Source organism: Enoplosus armatus, chromosome 19, assembly GCF_043641665.1.
Source record: "Enoplosus armatus isolate fEnoArm2 chromosome 19, fEnoArm2.hap1, whole genome shotgun sequence".
In the NCBI taxonomy this organism is placed as follows: domain Eukaryota; kingdom Metazoa; phylum Chordata; class Actinopteri; order Centrarchiformes; family Enoplosidae; genus Enoplosus; species Enoplosus armatus.
The window spans coordinates 9,614,638-9,635,438 of record NC_092198.1 but is presented as its reverse complement, the minus strand read 5'-3'; the positions used below and the strand labels follow the sequence as shown (position 1 = coordinate 9,635,438).

General features: G+C 40.9%; 1 protein-coding gene across 2 annotated transcripts; it reads right to left on the bottom strand.

Annotated features, from left to right (window-relative positions):
• Positions 1-1,624: 1,624 nt before the first annotated feature.
• coq8aa (coenzyme Q8A, genome duplicate a) lies at positions 1,625-19,213 on the bottom strand. Of its 2 annotated transcripts, none has more exons than XM_070925436.1 (17): positions 19,037-19,213; positions 14,094-14,193; positions 13,296-13,369; positions 12,900-13,165; positions 12,606-12,801; positions 12,420-12,486; positions 9,568-9,642; positions 8,557-8,685; positions 7,025-7,110; positions 6,601-6,741; positions 5,947-6,028; positions 5,587-5,680; positions 4,866-5,007; positions 4,375-4,482; positions 4,169-4,234; positions 3,903-3,989; positions 1,625-3,702 (listed from the first exon to the last, which is right to left on the bottom strand). In XM_070925436.1, the coding sequence occupies exons 2-17, from the start codon at positions 14,185-14,187 to the stop codon at positions 3,406-3,408; spliced, it is 2,004 nt and encodes a 667-aa protein (XP_070781537.1). In that variant the 5' UTR covers positions 14,188-14,193; positions 19,037-19,213; the 3' UTR covers positions 1,625-3,405. The 2 variants fall into 2 exon arrangements, with proteins under 2 accessions (XP_070781537.1, XP_070781539.1); XM_070925438.1 differs by having other exon boundaries at positions 9,577-9,642.
• Between the last annotated feature and the right edge of the window lie 1,588 nt (positions 19,214-20,801).

Genomic DNA, 20,801 nt, shown 5'->3' with positions numbered 1-20,801 from the left:
ATGGCAATAATAAAAATAGTCTCATTAACCATCTGCACGGGGTGCTGCTGATGAGGTTAAAAGAGATGCAAATCACGCTGAAGGAAACTGGTGAAGTTGGTGTTGTGGGAGTGTTTGTCTTTTAGGATTGTGCCCAGACTTGCTGACTGTCCTCTCTCACCAAATAAGGATTTCTCACTGCTTGCTCTTTCTGACCAGACAACTAGGTGCACAACATCCCCCCTTACACTCTCACCATCCCCTCCGTAGTGTAAACACAACCAGGGCCGAGATGTTTCCATCTCAGCTCAGCAAGGTGTGACGTCAAGACACATTCAGGTCATTAAGATGTAACACAGCGACAAAACTGGATTAAATGCAGCCATCTGCCTTTAAACTATCTCTGGTCCGGCCCTTGCGGTGAAGATATTCTGAGGCCAGTGTGTGTTTCTGTCTGGGAGTCAAATGTGGTTTCTAGAATACAGTTTTGGAAAATGTATTCTGGCAAAACAGCAGATAGTATTTGGAATTAATGAAATTGCATTAATAACTTGGCAGGTTTATGCTTCCATAAGAATATCAAATCCTTGCAGTATACTTAATAAATGCTGTAGATTATTAGGTTGGGAGCCACAAAATCAGGGCATTTTGTTTAATTACCACCTTGTTTAAAAGCTTATAGTCAAATAGACTTCTGCTTATATATTTATTACTCAAATATATAGTTTTAAACTTTCAGGTATGTGAGAATACAAATGAAGGCCCTGGTGGCTTAGACACATACAGTACTATTGATATCATATGTGAGTCTACAAACACCTAATGACCGTTGATGCTTTGTGTAGTAATTTCTCGCTCTAATTTCTCCCACCTCCGCTAACAGGATATTGTCTAATAAATCAGAAATGACATGTTAGACATCTTACAGTAAATGCAGCCAGCTGAGATTCACACAATGATCTGGCTGGCTTCAGGCTGGTTATGTTTTGTTCTTTTATTGGGATGATGTCACTACTTCAGGAAGCTACACGACCTGTTAGTCGCTGTGTGGAAACGCAACAGTGCCACCTGCTGGACGCTGAGGTGAATTACAACAGGCTGTGAGTTTAGCTGAAAGACAACAGCTCTGAATAATTTGGGGAAAGTATGAATATAGGATTTTCCCAGCACAAAAAAAGTATTATAGTCCAGAGGGTGACTCAGAGAGGAAGGTCGTGTGTGTCTACGTGTCTATCTACATGCACTCACCCTAAACCACTCCCTCTCCAGTGCATGAGAACTGGCATGATTCATTTGCCAGGATATTTGAGTGCACACGTGTATATTTTCTGAATATTTGTGTGTGTATGTGTGTGTTCTCATGTCCCAGGCTCTCTGCCAATTACTCCACTGCTGGCCAAGACATTGCTAAATAAGGGAGACAACCTATCTCTCTCTGCCTCTCCCTACTGTGTTTTTCTCTTCTAAACACACATTACGTCTGAACCTACAACCCAGGACACATAAACAAAATCTAGGCTATAGATATACACATTGAGATCTATGTTTTTTCCACACTAGCTGATGTTTCTCTGAAGAGCCACAGTCCTTTGAAATTGATTGAAAGTATCAAGATCACACACACAAAACCACACAGAGCCACATGACAAGTATAGATCAAACATTTACTCTTTTCATACAGTATCTTTATCACAACTTTCAGTAAAGAATGCATTGCGATTAGAAAATTTAAACCATCTCTTTACTCTTGATATGAAACATAAAGTCAAGATTTCTAGCTTAAAAACCTCCCACTGGAAACTGCAGGCACCTTGTTTTTTCTTTAGTTTTTTTTGTGTTTTTTCAGCTTCACTCCAGAGACTATTATAACTGTGTTCACACAGCAGAGCGGCGAGAACTTTCACAGTCACACACCAGCCAGGCGACGGAGGATTTCACACCCGAGAAGTGCGTGGCGAGATTACGGACTCGTGGAAGCAAGGTGAGCCCACGAGCTGAGCTTGTGCGATATCAAGGATGAGCTTCCTCCATCCTGGTAGTTCATTAACATTCATGACTAAGCACAGGCCCAGTGGTTGATGTGGGCTGTCTTTCTGTCAGACCTCATCTCCTTACAGTGAGAAACATGGATCCATAGGGTTTCATTTCTACACATTTTTTCCATCTCCTTCTAACAGTTATGTAAAGAAATATCATGCTTTGGTACTACAAATTCTGACCCACAATGCAAACATTTTTGTTAGTAATCAACTGGAATCATGAGCTAAATCTAACCCTTATGAACATCGTCTGAAGACAACTCATGATGGAACATAAAGGATAAAAATGTCGTGTCAGATGACAAAAACTGAATAAAATCATGCATTAACCCGAGGTTCATTAACACATAAAGATCCTGAATGTCATGGTCACTTGAAACAGACTGATCGTTTGAATCAATGTTCTGCTCACAGAATGTCTCGCTAAAATGGCTAAACGTTATAAACAGCAATCACAAACTGGATGGCTACACTGACACAGAATGCACACTACACATACATGAGTTAAACGTCAGACCTTCTTGTGTGCAAATGCTGACAAATTCCAGTTTGTCACATTTTCTACAAATGGCTAAATGAATCTAAACTTGATCACTTGGCAACATCTTGACTTGAACACTGACTGTCTTTAAACAAATGTTCTTATCAAAACTGCTACATTAAGACCAAGCCTTATTATTCATATCCAGACAATCTAATCAAATGTCCTTGAAAAGCAACAGAAACAGAGATATTTGCGACCCAGACATGTTGGTCCTGGTCAATACTGTGACTCATATTGCCCATATACTGTATTAACCCCTTTATTTTGTGACTAACAAGAGTTCAGTCCTCTTCCTTAATACAATCAATGTTTCATGTTTTCACCCATGACATTTCTGACAGACGGCAAACCGAACAGTCGGTGTGATTTTCCAAAAAGTCCAACAAAACACAGCAATACAAAACACAAGAAAAAGCAAGAATCATCTTGGAAACATCAGAGAAGAGATAAAACTCCAACCTTTTTACATTCATTTTACACCTGAACTACTATACGCAAGGCTGTTTGTCTCCCTCCTTCCATGCACCTCCCACCTCTTCTCAGTCTGTCCTCTCAGGGCCATATATAGAGTTTGGCCTTAAAGTACTCCAGATGCCATGTTGCTGCTCCCTCTCAAACTAAGAAATGGTGGCTCTAATTACCTAGAAGTGCCTTTCAAAAACTCATCGTAGTGGGTTGCCCAAAATGGGAAAGATAAGCTGATGCTCGATGACCAGTGAAGGGCGGGTAACATGGCCTCCGCTCCGCAGTTCTGTGTCTTCACACCCCGACCTCACCATTGACTTGCACTTTGCCGTTGGCCCCAGGATCTGTCCATCAAATCGCCTGACACTTGGGATTGGCTCAGGCTGAGTCAGAGGGCGGTGTGCGGCCTTCCCAGTACTTCTGATATGCTGTATGGAACATGTCCTTACACTGCAGCTTTGCATTCAGCCGGGAGCAAATGAGGAACGAGCCGCCCATCTTACGGTGTAGTGAGTACGTCTCCTCGGGAGGCGGGGTGAGCCGGTGTTTGAGCATCACGGGGATGAGGTTGTGGATTCTCTCCGTGGTGGACTGGGAGCCAAATTCGAAGGTGTATGTCGAGGCGAAGGCCTCACCGAGGATCATCACCGCATCCACATGGGCATTTACCATTGCCTGGGACACAGAGAGGGAAAAACACACACACATTTAGTCTCTGCTAAGGACCACATTTACACAATGTGCTACAGAAACACATTCTTTCAGATTGGTACTGACATATTTGCACCAAAAACAACTACGTCCCATTTGGCTATGGCTATATCAGTGGCAAAATTTGCAGCCATGGTCTGTGATGCAGATGAAGAGATATTTACCTTGGACTCATAGCCAGTCAGGAACTTCATCTCGATAGATTTCTTCAGAACTCCCTCTCTGTCGCCCTCGGCAGCAGAACGGATCACCTACAATCCAACAGGTTATTAATGTTACCACCATCACCTCAATGTATTTCTCTCCATCTCTGACACTTATGTCAGTAGAATTTTCACAACTTTAAAGATCCACTGCAAGTTAAACCACATCGTACAACATAATACATTATAACATAGTAATGAAAAGTAACAAGCCTGACTTGTCTTACTTCTATGTAGACATCTGTGAAACTCTGATCAAATCCTCTCGTGGCTCCAAAATCCAACAGCGCCACCTAGAGAGACACAATCCACGAATGACTTGCTATCATTTTCATTGCTGTCAAATCACTCACTGTCAATGTCAAATTGTTATTATTATTTGAAGGAGAAGTAACTCTAGTAACAGTAATATTTAGCCTGTAGACAGACTTACCCTGTGTGTCTGTGGATCATAGAAGAAGTTGGACCAGTTTGGGTCAGTCTGCATGTACCTGAACTCAAACAGCTCTCTGAGGCACAACATCAGGATGTTCTCACATATCTGAGACAGACACAAATATATATCAATTCTATTGTTGTTCACTGGTATAATGACACATTATATTCATTTGTGTGTGTCTTAATGCTTGACCGTGTCTTGCAAATGAAGCACTGAGGTCAACTAAGAGTAGAAAGCAGAGGGGAGAAAACTGGGTAAAAGGGAAAGAGATGGGGGTAGAAGCAGTTATCTTTCCTGCCACCAGAGACCCATTCATTTTATTCTATTTTTTTTTTTATCAGAACTTGTGCTTGCGAACTTTGGTTCTGCATCACATGCATCACTCTACGTACTGTGTAGTCTGTTTGCGGCTGCATGCACCGAACTGTGTAACATGAACCGTTACTGCCTTACTAAATATAAGTTGTCTGGTTTGAAAGCTGTACCTCGTTCTTCAGCTCCTGTGTGAGGTTATCTGCCTGGTCCAGGGGAAACCCAGGGACAAGCTCTGTGGTCAGGACATGGCTACTGCTCAGCTCCTCGATCACCTCTGGCACATAGAAGAACGGATGGTCCTTCAATAGCTCCCTGGGTCAGACAGATGAATAGATACAAAGACACATAAATACAGGTTAAGTAGGCAAGTAGTACATATAGAGTATTAAATATATATACATATATATATATATATAGTTGGCTGGCAGTTGTAGCTGTTCTGAGCTTGAACCATGATGAAAATTGAATCAGGAAATAGAATAAGCTAACTATAGACTTTTAGATTTGATCCTATCTTTGTGTATGTAATTTGACTGTAACACAAGTCTCTGTACTGCCACGTGTTCTGTGAGAGACATCACATTGCAGTCACCCCAGCGATGGTGCTAGAATCATATCAAGCCATGCTTTTGACAAGGATACAGCCCACTAAATAAAGGGCAAATACTTTTTCAGTGTCAGGTATGCAGTTAGCCCTGCACATACAGTAAGAGTTCTAGAATGCAGTTAGCCAGTAAGAGTTCTAGAATGCAGTTAGCCCTGCACATACAGTAAGAGTTCTAGAATGCAGTTAGCCCTGCACATACAGTAAGAGTTCTAGAATGCAGTTAGCCCTGCACATACAGTAAGAGTTCTAGAATGCAGTTAGCAGAGATGCTACATAAGACTCACCTGAATTGCTTTGCACACTGGGCTTCTCTAATATAATCGCACTCTAGTGCAAGCTCTTTTCTCATCACATCTATCAGGTGCTCTGGAAATAGACCTAAAGGGAGACAAAGAGGGAGACAATGTAAGACAAGCCTTCACATGTCAATTAAATTATATATAAGAATCAGTAGCTCAAAGATGAAACAGCCGAAAAAATATAGAGGAGCATGCAGTGTTAAAGGAGCAAATGGAGAATCAAAGAATGAAGACACAGAGTGAAGTTGTGTGCAATTGTACATGTGTGGATAGTTTGTCTGAAGAATTTGAAGGTGCACATGCTTGTGTTTGCATGCATGATTGAGAGTTTCTTTGAGCATGTACCTTCAGGCAGGGCATTGCTCATATTCAGCACCGTCATCAAATTGTTGACATCACTGTTGATACTCTGAGCCACACCGGGGTACTGGGGACAAACAAACACACACAGAGGAGTTGTTATCTTTTTAAACATTTAATTTGATCACAAAATGAGGGAAAAGCACCATCTTTGATGTAATAAACTTTTCTGTGGTGCTTTTATTAATAACCGCACTCTAAAATACTGTAATGCCCTTGTATCATGTTAACGAGTAATCCAATCCACTATTTTGAAATGTGTCTTTATAGTATAATGTTACTACAGCTTCCATTGGGATTGCCATTATTATCTATATTGAGATTATAATAATAGTGTTACCTTATAAGTTCTAAAAGCATTCAGTTTTTTTAAGACGTCAGTTGGACAGATCATCTGTAAATACTGTAAGGGCATAAAATAACTTAAGCTCAGATGTTTCTCAATAAGAAACCACATGCTTCTGACTTTTTACACTTACTCAGATGTGATCTGTAAACAAAATCTGATATCAGATTCTGTGCGGTTTCTCTCTGAATCCATGTTTGAGAGGGCAAACAAACGTGAGACACACTCCAGTTACAGTGTTTATCTTAATAACATGAGAATGTACTGTATACACACACATGCTCACAGCCTACCTGTATTTTCATGGCCACCTCCCTGCCATCCTTCATCCTCGCCAGGTGAACTTGGCCAATGGACGCTGCTGCAAACGGACGCTCCTCAAACGATTCCAGCTTGTCTCTCCAGTTAGGACCCAAGTCACTGTTCAATGCTTTCTAAAGACAAACACAAATAGTTGATATTTTTGTAGCTCTTTAAATTCAACTTAATATATTGCCATAAAAAATTGTCCATATTTAGTAAAATATTTGCAGTTTACAATTTTATTTTCCCCCTGGTGGAGATAATAGTGAATTTACAGTGGGCATAATAATATTAATATAATACTACCAGAGGATGAAATAATATTGTTATACTTTTCACATCATCAGTTAAAATGTGTGACAGCCCTAATCCAATTATAATTGCCAGTTAATGTAAAACAAAAAAGACCCTTACTGTCATTTGTTTGATTGGCATGAAGTCAGCACTCTGTCTTACGCGATCAAAGATCTTGGCGAGTTGAGGGTTGATGAATGCATCATCTGAAATACAGAAACACACATTTGCTTGTCTAAACTGGACAGAAATGCAGGTCTGGAGGAGGCACGGGCCAGCAGATTTCACAACAAATCTGAATTTGGTGCGCTTCCAAAGGCTATCAAACTGCTGTCAAATATGGCTATACAAGCAAATGCCAGTATTGTTACTCCAGGTGTGGTCATTAGAGTTAGAAACTCAAATCCTTTAAGAGTTCATGCAGCAACCACTTTTGTTTTTCTTCAGGCACAAGTGCATACAGTAAATCTCTGACCTATCACATTGCTTGAATGCATTACACCACAGAGCACAAATCAATGGCGACCTGTGTATTTTCACACCTAATACATCCTTACTCCACTGAGATGTGTTAACCTCGCCATAACCATGTAATCCAGACAATCAGTCCCTGGTTTAATTACTATCAATAAGACCTTATTACAAGAAAAAGCTAATACTGCTTGGCAGCTACAAAGGTGACATTGGCTGACATTGTTGACAAATTAGTATTTCAATATCAGTTTTCAGACCCCTCAAGGTTAACACTATTTTGGACTGGTGCTACAGGGTACAATGGTTGGATGCACAATCATGCGGCCACAACTGCATTTCTGCCCTGACAGATAAATGTCAGCAGTGGGCAAAGACCACTTCAGTGTTTTTTATCCTCCAGATTTACTTGACACCAGTCATGTTTTAGTCATCTCAGTTGATTATAACTCTGTGAGACTATAAATCTTTTCCAACCTCTTTCATTCTCTGTGGGAAGAGCAGTGATGTGTGAGTGTATCAGTTACAGAAAATTACTTTGACCTTCTTGTCCATGATTTAAGAAACAACTTGTCACCACCTTGGAGATGAGATGAGAGTAACTAGCTGTGCCACTTCTACAAATAACCACACACATGCACACAAGGTCAATCCACTGTGATGAAAACACGATTAGCAAACACCGGGCAGCGTCCTATTCTCTCCTGTTTTTGTGGCTTATTGCTTATTATTTACTACACTGTACTGCCTGTGTAAAGTTTACCCTAACATGATCTGAACTCAGGATATGAATGCCAAAGGACAAACGTTACCAGCCAAGGTCAAGCAGCAGGGGCAACAGGGATAAACAAAATTAATGATGTGTTTTTTAGTGCCGTCACACGATCTGACCGCACTAGCTCTGTGCCAGGATGTTCACAGCCACCGGCCTTCCAGTCTTTGACTCTGTCTGGTGTATGTGTGCAAAACATAAACCAGCACGCTCGTATCTAACTTATTCTAAGCCACTGCTACCTGTATGTGCACACTAACACGTCACTGCTAATGTCCCATCTGCTCTGTTTTTCTCCCTTCTGCCATACGTCCCTTCTCCCTTTCATTGATTTCATGCTGACTCTAATCCCTCTTTCCCTCTCTATCTGATCTATCTCACCCTGTCATTGTGTGTTTTTGTCGCACACCTTGAATGCTGAGCATCTGTCCCAGTTTTAATGCAGCTCCTCTGACTTTACACAGGGTTCTGACGATGCGTTCAGCGTTGGCCTCGGACAGGAAGGGGCTGGAGTCCAGAACGCCTTTCTTATTTTCACCTGCAGTGCACAAAACAGAGAGGATTTCGGTCTAATAGAAAAACGGTTCTTGTTACGTACAATGCAACCTTTTATACCAGTGTCCAACTTTATAGCCAAAGTTAATCAATATCAATAGCTCAAGGTTCAGGTTTATATACAATTTGCCCATGTGTTTGTGTACATACACCAGCAGATGTGTGTGTCTGTGTGTATATGTGTCAGTAGGTCGTCAGGTAGTGTGTTTGTGTGCGTCTGAAGCGGCCTTCATAGGCTTTAATAGAGATTTACCACACACACACACACACACACACACTTACAAGTGTGTTTGGAGCGTCACTGCTGGGATTAACGTACACACAGATAAACACCCACATACAGACGCACAAATGCCACAGATTTACGCTCGTACGCGGTTTCAGGATTAGAAGGCTCATGGTGCAGAGCAGGAATGTCTGTTTAGATGGCAGGTAGGTAAGGGAGGTGGCCTAAGTGCACTCTGTTGGCAAACAAAGAGTGTGCGGCATGTAGCAACATGAATGTTAGCTTTTATAATGGTGCTATTCAACAGGAACGCAGTTGCAAAATCACTGTATGTTCTATGCTCCAAAGATAGACAGAAGCAGACCTACGTGTCCTTACAGGTGCAAATCTCTCAGACATGGCCTTAATAATTTACTTAATATCCTGTATTCTTCTGTATACACAAATCCATAGTACAATGATTCAGTGTCATAAACAGTAATGACATATACCTGCGTTTGGACTCAAATATTTCATAATTTCAACACAAAAATGGAAAATCTGAGTATCACAAAAAATACCTAAATGACAATGCAAAAACAAACATAGCTGTTTAGTAAGAAGACTAACGGTAGATAGCAAGCAGAGCAAGCGCGTTACCTGCCATACCGTTGTGTCTGATGGTCTTCTTGGCAACTTCTGCCAGTGCTCCAATACCCAAACCTACAGCTAGACCTGCCGGAAACAGACAGCAACACAATGAATGTGGACTAATAGACAAACAATAATGTAACAGAGCGTAAAAAGATATAAAAATGGTGTAAAACTGTGAACTATGTCACACAAAATGACAGTTGTTCATCATACAGACAAACACATACATGCATACCAACAGGGAGACATAAAAGCAGTCACGCTGTAAAAACATCCTTTCAGCGAGCACCTTCACCATAAACCTGTCCGAATTTTTCACCAGTGTCCAGTGATGTCTATAAATAAAGTGACTGTATGAAGCCATCTGTTGCCTCTGATGACTGTTATTCCCATCAAAATAACAAATGCAAGAGAACATATGAGACAAATAAAACATGGGCAGATAAGCCCTTTGATCAACTCAGCAGTGTGCAATTATGGAACTGTAACAGCTGCACTTCAGCCACCCCAACAGAGCGCTCGGAAATTATATCAATCACCTAATAATATCAACAATTAAGCTGCTGAAATATTTAATCCTCTAAAAAGTTTTTTTAGCAGATATTGAAAAGACAAACGCAGCCTACACGAGTTAGGGACTGTTTGTGAGCGAGTTCCTCCAGGCCTGGTCTCTATCTTACATAACTCAGCATTGCATAATCATTTAGTCAGCGGTCTCTCGAGCAGCAAATCTGAGATCCAACGGTAGATGGACATATCAGGGTGCTGTGTGCTTCGGTGTCTTATATACAAGTTGACTGAGCATTTCTTCATCGGTCAAAGACTTGTCATCACCTCTATTGTTGGAGACAGGTTGGACCAGAGGGAATGAGGATATGCAGCACACTTTTCAGAGAAAATGTGCCAAGCTTTGTACCGCATATGTATATGTGTTACCTTGTGTAACTTGAGTATTATCTTACTCCTTCCCCCCCTGACATGCTCACCCCTGTCATCTCACTGTTTTTCTCTTCCTGCTTTAGTGCGGATTTAAAATGTACAGCAGTGAATTAAAACATGAACACATAAATACACTTAAGACAGCAGATGGGCCAGCATCATGCCACTGCCTGCATATATCTGTATGATCTCAATGTGTGCAACTCAGTTATCAGCACTTCCTGCAGCACCTCTGAGTGACAACATTTTTACAGACCAAGCACAAGTGTCTGTCAGTCATTTGAGACAGCTATGTGTTTACAGACGGACTGCTGTACACTACTTGCAAGCTTTAAAGAGATGATTCCTGTTCCTTCATTTGTTAATGAGAACCAGACAAACTCAAACAGATAGTCCTGTTACCTCAGCAAAATTAATGATGTGCATGGCAACAGCAAGGAGACGTCTATGAAAGGCTGCTATAATCGCTGTTGCTAGGAAACATGCCAACAGATTTATGATACTATAAATCACTTTGCGTAAAACCTGCAATATTTATCTCTACTTGCAGCTGTGAGCTGTAAGAAAAAACAACATTAACTTGTATAACCTTGCTGTGGACAGTGAAGGCCACATTCCTACACCCCTTTCCCTCCCCTCTCCGACACCTTCTAAATGTTACCAGTGTCAACATGCTGAATCAACTCGGTTCTGCCGTTTGCATCTCATTGTAGCCTCTTTAAGTCCCACTTGTTTGGTATGAGCTGCGGCTAAATTCAGCTACATATATTTGTGTTGGCAGTCCAGTCTGACTCCTCTGGGACTCTGTTCTGGGTTCACTTCTTGTACACCGTTTATGTTCTCCCTCACTCTGTGCTAAAGCTTCTCTGTCCAACTTAATGCCCCCTGTTAACTTATCCATCATCCGTCTGAAGTGAAGCTACAAGCTGCTGATCTATGAGCTCTGAGCTGTCATGTTAAAACTACGTCTGAGGCTAGTTGTGAGCTTTTCACTATCCTTGTGTGAACGTTTTAACCTATCGCTGAAAAAACATCCTGTCGAAGAACAGACACATTTCTGTACCTGCCTTTATCTGCTATGTCAATATTACCTTCAATATGTTTCAGTACTGGTTGACTTATAAATAGACCAGGATTGAATTTTCGTTTTTTACATTTAATTTTATAACCAGATACATTTTTGTGTTTATATATGTTACAGGATAAGTTGAGAGAACTGAGGCAACATGGTCAAACAGAAGATGAGACTGCAGTGCAAACACACAGATTTTATGACAATATGGCTGAAGTACTGCTGTACTCTCTCTCGGTCTGTAGCTGATTATCAGGGAGTGTTTTTTATCTGGACAGGAACAGAGGTCCATTAATAAATGCTAGATACGCTTGACCTAATTTCTAGAAGTGTTTGTTTAAGTGCGAGTCCAGGGTCGGACACTTGACAAACACTCATGTTAGTTACATTCCTGTATGTTGGGTTTCTCTTATTTCCTTTTGACTCTATGTTTTTTGTGTTTGTCGGCATCTGTACATCCTGTATATACATTCACTGGTGTTGTCTTGGGAGGGGGTGATAGGTTACAGTTAGACTAAAGATTACAAGGTAAAGACAAGAACGGAACTTCACAGACTACATGCCACATTACTAGCACAAACTAGCATAAACTCTTTTTTACTTTGTGACATCATGTAGCTAACTAAAAAAAGGGAAACCACATAATGTTTGATTTTCTCTTTGATTTTCTAAAACATTAACTTAGTGGTAGGTTCCATTAAGGACTCATTTGTACTAAAGACTAAATTATATGTATCCACAGAAAAAGTGTACTTGCAGACTTGCACGTAGAGACACATACATACAGACACAGTCAGCAAACAGCCAATGAATCAGCCGCGGTTACCAAAGAGTTGTATTACTGTACCTCCAAAGTTGGCCAATCTACCAAGTCGAGTCACTGGCACTTTCCTCTCTCTGGCTCTCTCACTCAACTAAAGAAGACAGACCAGCAAATATATATGTATTATATATATAATTTATATAATATATAAGTGTGTATGGAAAGGTACATGTTCACATCAATGTCTATGTGCTGAGGAAGAGGAATTACCATCTGTTTGTGTGGTTTGATCTCAGCCCTCTTGCTCTGTCTTGCTTTTTCAAGGTCTTCGGCAGTCAGCCCTCCAACTGTGGATGGGTCCTGATGGTAGCTCCTGAGCTGACTGACCTGATCCTTACTGTATAGCTGTCCCCACAAATGCCTATTCAGACTGTGGTTGTAGAGATGATGATGTCCAATGAAATGTCTGCCACACCCAAAGCAAAAGTGATTACCTTCATCCTCCAAACAGCAGCAAAAAACATGTACACTGTAGATTGAAAAAGAGAAAGAGACTATTAATACCTGGCATCTTGGTGGTAAGATCTGGTGTGTCCACTAAACTGTTTGCTGGGATCTTTGTATCCGTCAAACAACGACTGTTTCCCACTGACATGGGTCGCTCCTGCTGCGGTGCTGTGATGGGCTCCTGCATCATCACTACTTCCTGTGTGATCCACTGTAAAGTCTGCACCTTCCTCCCTAAACTCTGAAGCTGCGAATGCACTGTCATCCTCAGGGAAGTCAAATTCTGACTCAGATGAAGACGTCTGCTGCTGGCCAGAGAGCTCCTGGACAGACATATACATAAATGAAAACATACTCATAGTGTTCTTTTGACAATTAATGCAATATGCAGTTCTTTATCAATGGTAAACTGCCAGTGTGCACAGTAGTATTTACACATACACCTACACACACCTGCATTTTCATCATGGCAGCAGAGAGGCCTTGCTCAGCAGCTGATTGGACACTTTGGACTGCAGCACCAACTCCTGGGTTACAAATAACAAAACATTCAGTTATTAGCTTTATTAGCTCTTCAATACACTACAAACTAACCATACAGCCAAAGCATGAAGGTTATGGCCTGTAATAAGTGCCTGGTAATAAAAAATACATGAAAAGTCAGACTCTGTTTAAACACGCTAAATGCAAACTACCTGGAAATCACAACAATGTGGAAGCAAATGATGTATAACCATTTCTTTATATGTAACTACGGCTCACTAGCTGTGTTACAATTCCCTTTTAAGACTCAAGTGTTTAATGTGACACTCACATTTTATTTAATCATTTATGAAATAGTGGCTATAATGTGCAGTGGATGCAAATTCCTGATTATCAAGTCAGAAAAACAGCTTGCTAGCATTTTTACTAACATTACCTTTCAGCTAATGGATAACGCTAGCCACGCTAGTTAGTGTATTGTATTTGAGTTGCAGGTTAGCTAACCTAATGGTTTTAATGCAGTTACCACTCCTTTTTTTATTTATAACAGGCAACAATGCAGAAAGAAATACTAAATTATCAATTATTTCCGTTTGCTAGCACTTTTGCTTACATTACTTTTCCACCAATGTGTAAAGCTAATGACAAGCTAGCCTATAATCATGTGAGCTAGTGAGCAACTTAGCTAAATGTTGTAATGCAGAACACTAGGCAGTTAGCGGGGAGCATTTTTCACACTTAGCAACTAAATAGATATGTCAAACTTACCTGTTCCACTGCGCAGGGTGCTGCTCTGAGTCTCTACTACAGCCTGGCTCAACTTCGCCAAGCCTCGCATCAGTAACATCATATCGCCTGCCATGATGGACTACAGACAGAGACAGAGAGGAAGACAGGAAAATAAGAAAAAAGACAAGAGATACAGAGAAATGCAGGGTGAATATCACTGTTAGTTAAGCTGCATCTCCTTCCATACATAGTAGGCTTGGTAGGAAGGAGAGGGACATACTGTTCAATGACAATTAAGACATCTGTCATCAACTTGTCGGTAAATATGAGAGGAACACAAAGACATACAGATGGACAAGGAGGCAAATGGATAGATAAATAAAACCTGTCGTCAACACACACTCTGCTGCCAAACAGAAACATGCACACACACAAACGCACACAGCTGTCACATCTTGAGATGTCTCTAATACTTCGTCTAAAAATACTCATGACCTGCAATCCCTGCGTGAGCACCACACGCACACACACAAGAAAGGAGAGGGGAATGCCATGCACGCCTGTATGCTGTGAAGATATGTGTATGCGATCCAGAACTGGATCTGAAAATGTCACTGGAAACTAGGAGGGAGAAACTGGAGAGCTGCTGGCTGTTGCTTGGCCCAGCTATTTCTGTGCATGAGTGAATGCGGGTGCACATGTTTGGTTTGTGTACAAGGTTTGCCGTCACACTTTACCTCTCCGCCTTTTCTCCCTGCAACTGATAGGACGGAGATTGTTTTTCTATTAAAGCCTATCTCAAAACATTACACCATTTCTTTCCAAGAATCAATGTGGTGTATCTTACAAAGTTATGACAAGCTGAAACAGTTGGCACGTTGCCACAAACTTACCTTAACCTGTGATAATGCTGGTGAATATAACTCAAGGTCAGTTTAGGACACAGATAAAAGTTAAGTTCACTCTTCTCATCTCTTCCACTCTTATCTGAACAACAGAGAGACTCTTATCTGAACAACAGAGCTCCCACTGCATTCCTCTCTGCTACACTCTGGAGTATTACTAAAGAGTGTGTTTGTTAGTGTGTTACAGGTGCTGTTTTGTGGGTGTGACAACGTGCTTCAACACAGCTCAACTGGGATTCGGGCCAATGGAAAAAAGCCGTTGCTGAAAGAGTCGGAGCAATGTGTGCAGCTACACACACACACACACACACACACACAGTGAGTCAGTAAGTGGGTCATCCGTCCTCCTTTAGGGCTGCTCTGTGTGCGCTGGACTGAAGACCAGGGGTGGGCTTACTTTGTGACACAAAGGAACAACAGCCAGAGCCCCAAGAACAAAAAAAAAAAAATTATATTATTAATTATTAATATTATCATTAATTTAGCCTAGGAGGATAATTATTGCCAAATAACAAACACACCTTTGTAGCTTTGTACAATATGTTTAGTTTCTGACTCAGCAAGTTGGTTCCCCAAAACAAGACCGGAGATCAACAGCAGCCCCAAAGCGGGAAGCTATAGAACACAAATCAGGAAGACGAACAAAGCAATACTTTAATAAAAATCATGTAACTGTGTTAAAACACCCGGGACAGCAGCACTGAACAACTGTGTTGTATTGTGGATGACTATGGACTGAGTCAGCATGTGACGGAGCCCACACACAAAAAAGGGACTGGACTCCAAGGGTCTTAATATTGCTAAGGTTGTGGTGACTGATGTTGCTCTTTCTGATCATTACTGCATTTTCTTTGAAATCACTGATAACACCAGTGAATTGTTCAGTAGATAATTTCAGTTCTACAATTATGAATGATATTGATGCCATTGCTCCCACTAAGGTGAAGGTGGTCTCCGGTAAGAAAGAACACCATGGAGAATTGCCACGCTGGTAGAAATGTAAAAAGCTGTGTTGAAAAGCTGAACACAGATGGCGAAAAGCAAATCTCCAGGTTCATTATGACTTCTATGAATAGAGACTTTGTATTTTCTCTTCTCTAACATAACTGACAAAAACAATAATAATAATGCACATGCCTTATTTGCTACTCTTGACAACCCCTCCTGTGTCTGTAGCTGCTGAACTTATATCCACTCCTCCTTCTTCACTGACAAAATTCAGAAAATTAGACAAGCAGGCCATATCAGGTATAGGGTCTGTATTGTCCGTGCATCCACTTAAAACCAATTCAGTTAGCATGACACAATTTGATCCCATCAACCACATAACCTTATAACACCTCCTGCTGCCTTGTTACTCTGCAAATAGTCAACACTTCTCTAAACTGGTTTGAATCCTATTTGAAGGAATTAGTATTATTAATCTGAGACAGGTCTGCTTACTGTCCCCAGAGTCAAAGCTAAACCTGGAGACGCAGCACATATCTGGAACAAACTCCCGGAAAACTTGAGGTCGGCTCCAACTCTCAGTTCTTTTAAATCAGATGTCTTGCACTGCACTGTAGCTGCACTATAATTTTTGTGTTTAATGTTTAACTGTTTAATGTGTCTTTTCAAACTTCTATTTTAATCCTTTTCAAACTTATTCATGTCTTTTTTTATATTGCCTTGTGCTTCTTTTAAATCCCTTCTCATGTAAAGCACTTTGATTTGCCTTGTTGAAAGGTACTATGCAACTAAATCTTCCTCTTCCGTCTTGTCTTTTGTATGCGGCTAAATGCAAACTGAACTCTGTGTATAAAGAGACACAGACTACAGTAATACTGCAGGCATCGGCACGTTTAAATATTAATGAAAGATAATGAAAGATTGTTCTTTGTACTTTATTGTCATAACAATTATGACAGTGCTGTGCTGAGTCAACTCAGAAGCAAGATCCTGCAAGACCTTCTAGTAGGCTGGAAAGTTGGATAGGAAGTTTGTTCTAACACAGAGCTGCACTCAGAGCTGCAGAATGCAAACGCCAATGTTCATGCAAAATATTGAATCTTGCACTGCATGCATGCAAGTTACTGTTTATTGCTAAACATGATCTATTGAGTAACTTCCCATTTGTCAATAAGGGTGTGTTGCCTCAGTAGGTGGGGACAAGCTGCCAACAAGTCAACTATCAGAAACAGAGGAAAGGACACTATATACATATTAAAACTTGAGTAAAAATGTAATGAGGTGAAGAGTGGAGAGGAAAACTAAAAGGTCAGTTCTGATGCCCAGTGGGCGAGAGGTCCCTACAAGGTATTTGTGAAAGCACATCAACTGGGATTACACAAGGTATTGTATGGTGAATACACACACACACACACACCTAAGCCTCAGTTGTTGTCAGGGCTCTGCTGCTGTCCCTCCACAAGCTGACTCACTGCTATGAAAATAACCAGGCATTGCAGCCTGAGTGTGTGTCTATATCTACATGCTGTTCAGTACACCTCACGGCTTCCTGACAGCCTCCCGTCACTGCCTGCAACTGCTGATCCTGAGCCAAAAGAGGGAAATGTTTCCCCCATTACCGTACAGTGGTGATCCACCGCAGCAGCAGCGTCACCACCACTAACTGGGGAAACGTGATTAAAAGCATGTTTCCTGCGAGACTACAAAACAGAGGAGAGTCTGTAATTTATTTTGAGAAGTTACCCAACAGAACTGTAACATCTAAGGTAGGGATGCAGGATACAGTATGTCAGCGACTGTCCGATTCATTATCCTTTAATGAATAAGAAAACTATTATTGTTACAGTTCACACACAATTTAACTGTGTCTGATAACATGAAGCCTTAATAACTTTGAAAGTACAATACTGTCACAGGCAGATACTGCAGATTAATTTATATTAATAATATTTAATTTGTTTACAAAAAATGAAACTGGCAGTGGGAAAACAAACAGCTCAATCTAAAAAGCAGTTATTAGCCTTTATCATCCTTATGCTTCTGCAAGAATAATATTGTCAGTTATCTTATCGGTAATTACCACAACAGAGTGACAATTATCAGGTTTGAGGCAAATATCTCAGCCAACACAAACAAACCTTTTTGATAAGGATCCCGTAAATGTGGCTATTAAAGACCTACGACCAAGGTTTATACTGAGCCGGACATTTTATATTTAAAAAAACAAAAGGAAACACTAATGAGATTACCTCAAACATACTGTGTCTTCGGCACACAGTTCTTGTTACTTACTGGCCGTCTGTATACAACCACACTGATACATCTGTGATAATACGTGATAATAATATGTGATTATACGTTTATAATATATCCCAAATCTCAAGCCATTCATTTACATAATCTCTACGCACATGCATATATTTAATTATTGTATTGTTTCATTATAATGTAAAATTATTGTAAATGTGCCAGAGTTAGCCAAAAGGTTATTTTTTTTAGTATTCCCTGGACAGATTTTACACCCTCATCCTAAAGGATTGGGCAGATATATACACTATGCAAAGGTACATACACTATTTGTACACATTTTATTAGTACTAAACTATTATAACTCAGCATATAGCTCCTTCCAGACTAAACTTCTATATTACATCTTCAATGTAGTATATACAACACTTCATGAGAGTTACGCCACATTAACTCTTCAAACTAACGAAAGGGGCCCATTTTTTTAAATCTGTGATTATCAACTTACTCGTGGGCGTGTAGCCACGAGCCTCTGCAACAACAAACGCGTGCCTCGTTTTTAACTGGTAACTATTCAAACTAACATTACAGCTGCTTTACACTGCTGAGACTGACAGAAAGTAAGCGGGTTTAATAAAGAGTTTTGGATAAATCACTGCCACGTTGGCAGGTAGGTGAAGTTTGCAGAAGTAACAGAGCAGCCATGGGCGGCAGGACGAGCACGTCAGCACGCTGCAGAGGATTTGTCGTATTCAACCAGTTGGAGGTCGAAGCGACGGTGAACGAGGTTATAAACAGGACTAACCGAAAACAAATACCACGTTACTGAGTATATTTATTGGCTAATGCATGCTAATACGTGGCAGTATTTCAGATACTCACCAGCAGCTGTCGGGCAACGTCTCCGCTTGTTTCTCCGACTCTGTCAGAGGACGAGGTCAAACTAATCACTCTTTATTTAGTTGAGACACAACAGCAGGTTCACGGGGGCCTTCCTTTTCACAGGACACTGTTTGCTAGCAGCAGGAGACGCAGGTTGTGTGTTGGTCGCCCTCCTCCTGCTGCTGCTGGCAGCGTTTAATCCAGCCTCTCTCTCTCTCTCTCTCTCTCTCTCTCTCTACCACGAGGTCAAACCTTATTTACCAACTTCACAGAGCAGCCAGAGCCGTGTATTGACGCAACACACTCATACCTGGACCTCACTGTTGTTAGCACACGCAGGCGCTCATGTTCAGACAAACATGCGCATTTTGCACAAAATCCTGCATAAAGACTTTTATTATAGTGCATTCATCTTAATGATTAAGATGTAATGTTTTTTTTGCAGATATGCGTGTATTCATCAGCCCTGTTTGTATTTCATCTGCAATTTCCGTTCAGTTTCCCCTCTGGAAGCATTAAACCCCCCTCAAATCTACTCTGACCTCATTTCATCACGTTTAAGGAGGTAGCAGAGTTTCTCTCTCTCCATATAAACACGCACCAAGCTGCACTGCTAAACTTTAATTATGTACGGCTCTGGTATTTCTCCTCTCTCCCCCGCCCGTCCTCTGCTCCCATTGGTCCTCTCCGTCTGTTGACAGGAGGCGAGGGCTAAAACGCGGCTCCTCATTGGTTCGTCACGGATTTGCGCTGCGTCAGAAAGCTGACACATCGACGACATTGAGAATAATGTCACTTTTATAACGGACAAACAACACACACGTGCCAACTGTAAAAATAATTGTATCTCGGCGGTGAAATGAGCCTCTGCTGCCATCTACTGTTATTGGCGAGAGGACAGCACCCCAACACTGTTAGATTATTATAACTAATCAATTAACAGATGGAATTAGAACATGAAAAATGTATGACTTGACAATTAAACTGAAATATCTATCGTAACTGAGCTTTAAATTGAAGCAGTCACTGTGATAACATGTACAAATAAACTGCAATAAATATAAATAATTACAAGTTAAAAGCCATTTCCCCAGAAAACTATAAAAGTTTTTTTTTTATTCTGTCATAATGCAAATGTGGGTCCTGACTGTGACCTTTTTAGATGATCGTCTCTCTGCAGTGTCAGTAAAGTGACAGCAGAGTGCGCCAGAGATCCACACAGCCCGTTACATTGTGTTATTTAAAGGATGTTACAACTTTTCCCCCACACTAAATGAACTCACTGGTCCTCTTAAGTGAACGTATCTCTCGCATGGACATAGTCAAATTTGGGTCTACAACAACCCAGTTTTCACACGAGGGATCTAAACCAGGTGAAATAAACTCAAGCATACTAAAGCTTTTGTCATATGCCACACATGTATGTCACGTACCAAATGCAAAGAGTACGTGTAAACGGCATTTGAACCAGGTATAAAAAATGATCACTGTATATGATGATAAAAGTGCACAAAAGAAGCAATGACTGGCCTAAGAGTTGGAGAAAATGTCAACATCCTTTGAAATTTGTAGGAGCTGCATGTTCAAAAAGACCCTCAAGGGTTCATCTTCCCGGCAAACACTCCATGAAATGAAATCACATCTCTTCTGCGGGTCCGCTCTCACGACCTCCCTGCTCCTGAATCATGTCTTTTCTTTCCCACAACCTCCGGATGCTGCTGCTGTTGTGGGCAGGTGTGATTTGAATGGCAAATGACCCCCATGT

Coding starts and splice junctions, on each gene's coding strand:
- coq8aa (XM_070925436.1), bottom strand. CDS start 14,187: ATGGCAGGCGATATGATGTTACTGATGCGAGGCTTGGCGAAGTTGAGC. Junction 6,029..6,600: donor AGGTGGCCATGAAAATACAG/GTAGGCTGTGAG, acceptor GTTTGTCCCCAG/TACCCCGGTGTGGCTCAGAG. Junction 4,483..4,865: donor CACAGGAGCTGAAGAACGAG/GTACAGCTTTCA, acceptor TGTCTGTCTCAG/ATATGTGAGAACATCCTGAT.